This window comes from Lepus europaeus, chromosome 9, assembly GCF_033115175.1.
Source record: "Lepus europaeus isolate LE1 chromosome 9, mLepTim1.pri, whole genome shotgun sequence".
NCBI lineage: Eukaryota > Metazoa > Chordata > Mammalia > Lagomorpha > Leporidae > Lepus > Lepus europaeus.
Genome location: NC_084835.1, coordinates 27,711,697 through 27,719,424, shown reverse-complemented (window position 1 = coordinate 27,719,424; position 7,728 = coordinate 27,711,697). Strand labels below are relative to the sequence as shown.

At 50.1% G+C, this 7,728-nt stretch overlaps 1 protein-coding gene across 1 annotated transcript; it reads left to right on the top strand.

Moving 5' to 3' along the window:
- The first annotated feature begins 592 nt into the window (after positions 1–592).
- Positions 593–7,019, top strand: SELENOK (selenoprotein K). Its single transcript, XM_062201102.1, has 4 exons — positions 593–701; positions 4,455–4,545; positions 6,468–6,551; positions 6,929–7,019. The coding sequence occupies exons 1-4, from the start codon at positions 683–685 to the stop codon at positions 7,017–7,019; spliced, it is 285 nt and encodes a 94-aa protein (XP_062057086.1). The 5' UTR covers positions 593–682.
- The last annotated feature ends 709 nt before the right edge of the window (positions 7,020–7,728 follow it).

The following is a 7,728-nucleotide window of genomic DNA, read 5'->3' as shown; positions in this document are numbered from 1 at the left end:
CCCCGTGGCTGAAGTAAATACCCATGAACGCCCAGGACACGTCTTTAATTAATCTGACTCCCCTACAATACTGACAAACAGCAGTCGTCAATAACAGACAAAAGGTTCTATTTATTTTTCAGTATTTCTTCATAAGAATCGCTAAAAAGAGCTCCACTCCTGGTGAACCCGGAGCAGAAACACCTGTTTAAAAGGAGGAACACGCGTAGGCGAAATCTTGCAACTTATTCCCTTAGGTGGGGCACTGAAGTTCCTGAAGGCATAGTCACCACTTCAGGGCACGTCCCACAACCCTTAAGTGTCAAGACATCTGCAAAATTCCGAGTACTCTATTGCATTGGGAAACTCTCCAAACCACTTCACACAGGACAGCTTCGCCCAGCCCGCCTCTGAGCCTGTCAATCAACTAGAAGGTGTCGTACTCCTGGGAAGAAGCCGTTTACGTCATATCCGCTCCCCGTTCCAGTTTCCGCTTGACCGGAAGTTGCTAGAGTGACGAGGCGAAACGCCCCCCGGGGGGGTGTGGCTCCGCAGGAGCCAATGGGCTCTGCCCACCTCCCGCTGTGCCCCAGCTTTGTCTAATCGCGGTCTGTTGCGTTAGAAGGGCGGGTCGCGAAGGACGATACGGAAGCCGAGAGGGGCAGGCTGCCCTGCCGCTCCGTAGCGGGGACCGGGAGGCAAGATGGTCTACATCTCGAACGGTGCGTAGGAGGGCCTGTGGGGGCGACCGCTGACCAGAAGGCGGAATCCCGGGCTCCCGCTGTTCGCGTGCTGAGCCCAGGGTCCGGTACGGCTCCCCCGGGCGGAGCCGGATGCGAAGTCGGCGTGGCCTGCGGGCAGCGGATCCGATGGTTCCCGAGCCGCCAGGCTGGGCCGGGGTCCGCCGGCCTGGCCGCGGCGCCGCGAGCCTCCGTTGGTGTGTTTGCGACGGTGGTCTCTGCTCTCGGGAGCGGTGTCTGACTAGGGCGGACCGCCGGGTTGCGGCGGTCTACGCGGCGCTTGCGCCTCGGGCTTTCTTCCAGCGGCGGCTCTGTGCTGGTTCTTCCTTTCGGCTCTCGTTTGTGTTGGCTCTGGTTTGCGGGTGGAGACTCGGGATGAGGCTCACCGGGGTTACATGGCTTGCCCCGCGTCCTGAAGGTAGTCCGTGGCTGAGTCTGGATTCGAACCCCGGCAGCCTGACGTTCGCCTACCTGGTGTCTTCAACCACACCGGCTTTTTTTTTTTTTTGGTGACGTGTCAGGAGGACAGAGCCGAGCTAGGCCGACCAGTACACAATGTTTGCGTAGGCTTTCTCCCCGGGAGGGCACACCTGAAACCTTCTGCCTGAATTTCGGGGGACGCGGGAAGAAGCATTGCTTGCTCTGGGCGCAGGCTAGTTATTACCGGGGGGTGGGGGGAACGGAAGAGAGAGTCGATTCCGGGATTCCACGCAGAAACTGACGGGAATGGAATAGACCCGGTGTGACGGGGCAGATCCGGGGCAGCACCGGCCGCCCACCTGTTTGTCTCAGGTGAAATTCCTTGGCGGTTCTTGAGTCACCGGATCTAGGAGAACCCTCTGTTTATTTCCAAAGGCCACTGAGGTCATCAGTGACAAGTCTGGCTTTTCAGGGTCTCTCGTATCCTACTGGAAAATGCTGGAAACACGTAGGGAGATGGGCACTTTTATTTATTTATTTGAAAGGCAGAGTTAGGGGGAGAGACAAATCTTCCATCTGCTGGTTCACTCCCCTAATGGCAACAACGGCCAGGGCTGGGCCAGGCAGAAGCCAGGAGCTTCTTCTGGGTCTCCCACGTGAGTGCAGGGGCCCAAGGACTTGATCTGTCTTGTACTGCTCTCCCAGGCTCATTAGCAGGGAGCTGGATCAGAAGTGGAACAGCCTGGACTCAAACCAGCACCCATATGGGATGCCAGCTTTGCAGGCAGTGGTTTTACCCACCACACCACAGCGTCAGCCCCCGTTAGTAACACTTTCATGGCTAAGAAAGCAAGCTTGGTTCAAGCATCTTATCTCCTGCTGGGGATACTGGAGTGAAGGGGCCAGGGTGGAGTGATACAGTGCATACTGTCATTTCTTAAATCACACAGGCAGAGCAAGAGTTGGGTTCCAGTTAGATCTGTCTTTGCAGGGGTGGGGAATGTCTGGCCCACGGGCCATATGAGCCCTGTGAAATCAGTTGTTCTGGCCCTGCCCAGGCAGCTGCAGGTAGGATTGGCATTCAGTAAATCTATGGCAGGCTAGTTTTTAGGTTGGTAATTTCGTATTGCCTGCAATGTTTTAAATATCCAAATGTCCCTTGGCAGGAAAAGGTTCCCCACCCTGTGAGAAGGGTATCACACTTCATAATGAGAAGAGTTCTCCTAACGTCACGTGACCTTCCCCCTATATACTATATTACAGTCCTATATTACTAGACTATATTTTCTCGGTGAAGGACGGTGTCACATCAGCCAAGCAGAGCTTGCAGCTCTTTTTTTTTTTTAAGATTTATTTATTTATTTGAAAGTCAGAGCTACACAGAGAGAGTAGAGGCAGAGAGGTCTTCCGTCAGATGGTTCACTCCCCAGATGGCCGCAACAGCCGGAGCTGCGCTGATCTGAAGCCAGGAGCCAGGAGCTTCTTCTGGGTCTCCCACACGGGTGCAATCAGGGGCCCAAGGAGTTGAACCATCTTCTGCTTTCCTAGGCCATAGCAGAGAGCTGGATAGGAAGAGGAGCAGCCGGGACTTGAACTGGCGCCCATATGGGGTGCCAGCACTTCAGGCCAGGGTGTTAACCTGCTGCGCCACAGCTTGGAGGGTTTTTTTTGTTGTTGTTGTTGTTTTGACAGGCAAAGTTAGATAGTGAGAGAGATAGACAGAGACAAAGGTCTTCCTTCCGTTGGTTCACTCTCCAGATGGCCGTGACGGCCAGAGCTGCGCTGATCCGAAGGCAGGAGCCAGGTGATTCTTCCTGGTCTCCCATGTGGGTGCAGGGGCCCAAGCACTTGGGCCATCCTCCATTGCTGTCCCAGGCCACAGCAGAGTCCTCTTCCAGGACTGTAAGAGGAGTAGCTGTGAGTAGAACCAGTGCCCGTATGGGATGCCGGTGCTGCAGGCAGAGGATTAACCTAGTGCTCCACAGCGCTGCCCCACCCCCCCTCTCTTTTTCTTTCTCTCTCTCTCTGACTTGGGCCATCCTCCACTGCCCTCCCAGGCCACAGCAGAGAGCTGGCTGGAAGAGGAGCAACTGGGACAGAACCCAGCGCCCCAACCGGACTAGAAACCCGGGTGCTGGTGCTGCAGGCAGAGGATTAGCCTAGTGAGCTGCGGCACCAGCCAGCTTGGAGCTCTTGAACGCAGCCTGCTGCCCACCCTCTGGTTGTGTGTAGCCCTTTTTCCCCTCAGTACTTCAGCCAGAGCTTAGATGTGAGTGCATTCCTGAGAGGAAGCTAAGCTCGTCAAGAGGAAAAGTGAACCGGAGTTTGGAGGGGTGGATGTGGAGCTCCTGGGGTCGTGGCAAGGAGAGGCAGTTGACTGACAGCTGTTCTTTCTCCTAATATTGTGACCTCTTGATTTGCAAGGCCGAAACTCTGGAATGCACACTTTCCATGTTGTATGTGTTTCTGTTTTTATAGCACTGAAAATAGATTAAGTTTTGCCTAAGATAAAGCCAAAAAGAGTACTGATGGAGTCAAGTTCATGCTGTTAGGGAAAGCAATGGTCATTTTCATTGAGGAAGCCAAATTCTCCTCATGGTGAACTTTGCTTCGTTTGTTTCCACAAATACTTGAATACACAAATGTCTGTGTACCCTGGGTTTGGGGCAGGGTTACTCACTATAGCTTAAAGGGAGGAAATGTTGACACATGGTACACTGTGGAGGAACCTTGAAGACATTATGCTGAGTGAAATGAATTGGTCACAAGAGGACGAGAACTGTGTGGATCTTACATGCGGTTCCTATACATGAGGTTCTTAATGAGACTCACAGAGACAGAATGTGGCACTTGCTGCAGGCTGGGAGGAGGTAATAGGAGTCGGTTTAATGGGTGCAGAATTTCAGTTGGGGACGGTGACGAAGCCCTGGAGATGGATGGTGGTAATGGTTTATAGCAGTGTGGTGTACTGAATGCCATAGAACTATACACTTAAAAATGACGATTAAAACGGTAACTTTTTAATTGTATATTTTACCAATAAAAAGAGGGAATATTTGAATAGAATGAAGTCACCCACTGTAGGTAGACGCTCCAAGTAGGTGTTTGCTATGGTGAAGGAATGATCTGTAGCCTCTGAGCTTTACTTCAGAACCCTCTTTAGTGCATGCAGTAGGCTTCTCCTTGTGCTGAACATTCGGAACAGTGGACAAATCGACATCTGAGTCTGTCATTATTACCTAATTAATTAAATATAATATTCCTTGGGCCAGAAGCTTGTAGCATTCACTGAAATTTCTTTATTCTTGGCTGCAGGACAAGTGTTGGACAGCCGGAGTCAGTCTCCATGGAGATTATCTTTGATAACAGATTTCTTCTGGGGAATAGCAGAATTTGTGGTTTTGTTGTAAGTATAATGATGTTCTTAATTGCCCTGACATTAGGTACGCTGTGCTGCATATCTTAGATAAGCTCAGTTTTCTGGAAGCAGTTTTTAATTATGACTTATATAGATATGTATATTTAAAGATGTATTTATTTGAAAGGCAGAGTTAGAGAGGGAGAGACAGATCTTCTATCTGCTGGTTTATTCCCCAGATGGCTGCAATGGCTGGAACTCGACCAATACGAAGCCAGGAGCTTCTTCCAGATCTCCCATGTGGGTGCAGGGGCCCAAGCACTTGGGCCATCTTCTGCTGCTTCCCCAGGCACATTAGCAGGGAGCTGGATTGAAAGTGGAGCAGCTGGGACTTGAACTGGTGCCTATATGGGATGCTGGCACTACAAGCAGCAGCTTTACCTGGTACACTACAGGGCTGGCCCCTAATTATGATTTTTTAAAGGTCCAGTGCCTTCTATAGTTTTTTATTTTTTTTTTATTTTATTATTATTATTTTTTTTATTAGGCAGAGTTAGACAGTGAGAGAGAGAGAGAAAGGTCTTCCTTCCTTTGGTTCACCCCATAATGGCTGCTACGGCCAGCATGCTGCGCCATCCAAAGCCAGGAGCCAGGTTTTTCTCCTCGTCTCCCATGCGGGTACAGGGGCCCAAGCACTTGGGCCATCCTCCACTGCCTTTCCGGGTCACAGCAGAGAGCTGGACTGGAAGAGGAGCAACCGGGACTAGAACCCAGTGCCCATATGGGATGCCGGCGCAGCAGGCAGAGGATTAGCCAAGTGAGCCATGGCGCTGGCCCCCCTAATTATGATTTTTAAAAATAACTTTACAAAGGGAAATTCAGATTTCTGTATGTGAGAAAGCTGCTGTCACCAAAACGTCTGCTGATGATACATACACGTTGGTTGGGTTGGTAAGCTTGACCACGTCAGCCTGCAGCCAGGCCTAATACCAGGTAACTGCAGCTTTCTTTATTGTTGCTGGCTTTCATAAAGTATGCACAGTATGCAACAAGTAAATAATGAGGAATTATATCTTGATTTGAAAAAAAAAAAAAACTAAGGGGACTTTTTAATACAGGGCTGGAATTGATAGACAAAAATGTAAGCTTCTCTATAATTTTAAGTAATTTTTAATTGGATGTTTTGCAATATCTGAGTGTCTCATGGTCAGAGAAGTGCAAGAATGTGGGAGGTGGCCCCTTCCTGCATTGACTTTAATGTCAGTAAATATCTTTGTGTTGCAAGGGATCTTGGAATCAGCGTGACTGTGGGAAGAGGATGTCCGAGGAAGTGATTCCAGGTGGAGGAAACCCTGTGACGGGGCAAAGATGTTTGAATGCAGGCTGTGCTCCTTATCCTCAGGTTGATTGTAGTTGTAGTTTAGAAAGTTTAATTTTATGCCTGCAAGTAGCATAAATTAAAGGGAGTAGCATGTAAAATGGAAGAGGAGGTTCTGTAGAAAGATCCAGCAGGGAACAAGAGAGGCCCTAAGTTAAGTTACCCAGAGCAAACTTACTGTACAAATTTCATCTACAAATAAGGAAAATTCTGCGTAAATGGCTTCCCAGAATCCCTGTGCCTCTGTCATACTGCCCTCAGCCCCACCTCTCCCGAAGTCTTACTAGGTAGGCTGATGACAGGGGACGTTGGGGGTGAGGAATGTGGGATAACTGAAAACGGGCTCTGGAACCTGACTGCTGACTTAGGAAGCTGGGGATGCCTCTGGGTTCATGCTTTGTTTAGGGCAGGTGGATTGACATTGAACGTAGCACGTTGTGTTTGGCCACAAGCTTGAGCCCGTGTTGTCCAGCAGGCTGTGAAGATGTGGACCTATGTGGGTCTAGTCATCCTTTTCACAGAGATAGTTAAAACCAGGGGAGTGCACTTTATAATTAAAGTGGTACTTCTTGTTTTCTGCCCCATGTTTCAGTTTCAAAACTTTGCTTCAGCAAGATGTGAAAAGAGGAAGAGGCTACGGAAACTCGTCTGACTCCAGATACGATGACGGAAGAGGGTATAGTCTTCTCCATTGCTAATACCCCTTTGTAGATTGTAATTAAATAAGATATTTTAGACAGATATGGTTAGATTTCTGGAAATTAAATGTTGAAATCCCACTTCACAAAGTTAGTGTGTGACTGTAAATGTAAAGTCAAGTTGCTTCTAGTTTCGTGATTGAATTGATCTGGGAAAGCTGAAATACACGTTGAGTCCTATGAGAGAAGCCTAGGAATTTGGCTGGCATTGAAAACTAGAGAGTTCACCTGCTGCTGCTGAAAACCAGAAGAAGCCGCGGGGCCCTGCTGGAGACGCCGTGCAGCTGAGTGTGTAGGGGAAGCAGTCAAGGTTGTTATCTACTACACAGTAGATTATAACTTTTGCTCTTTTTAGGCCACCAGGAAACCCTCCCCGAAGAATGGGTCGAATCAATCATCTGCGTGGCCCCAGCCCTCCTCCTATGGCTGGTGGATGAGGAAGGTAACTGAAAATCTGAAATTATCTGTGCCCGCATTGTGGCGTAGCTGGTAAAGCCACTACCCGGAAGAAACTCTGGCTCCTGGCTTCAGATTGGCCCAGCTCCAGCCGTTGCAGCCATCTGGGGAGTGAACCGGTGGTTGGAAGATCTCTATATTTTTCTCTGCCTTTGCCTCTCTGTAACTCTGCCTTTGGCAGAGAAAGAGAGAGGGGTCTTCCATCTACTGGTTCACTCCTCACATGGTCACAACAGCTGGAGCTGAGCCTATCCAGAGCCGGGAGCTTCTTCCAGGTCTCCCATATGGGTGCAGGGGCTTAAGCACTTGTGTCATCTTTTACTGCTTTCCCAGGCCCTAGCAGGGAGCAGGATGAGAAGTGGAGCAGCTGGGACTAGATCTGTTGCCAGTATGGGATGCCAGCACTGCAGTGGCATTACCCGCTACGCCACAGCACTGACCCCGTAGGATCTTGCTTTGAAAATGCTTCCCACGGCGCTATGGCGCAGTAGGTTAAAGCCCTGGCCTGAAGCACTGGCATCCCATATGGGTGCTGGTTCTAGTCCTGGCTGCTCCTCTTCTGATCCAGCTCTCTGCTATGGCCTGGGAAAGCAGTGGAAGATGGCTCAAGTCCTTGGGACCCTGCACCCACGTAGGAGACCTGGAAGAAGCTCCTGGCTTCAGATCAGCGCAGCTCCGGCTGTTGTGGCCATTTGGAGA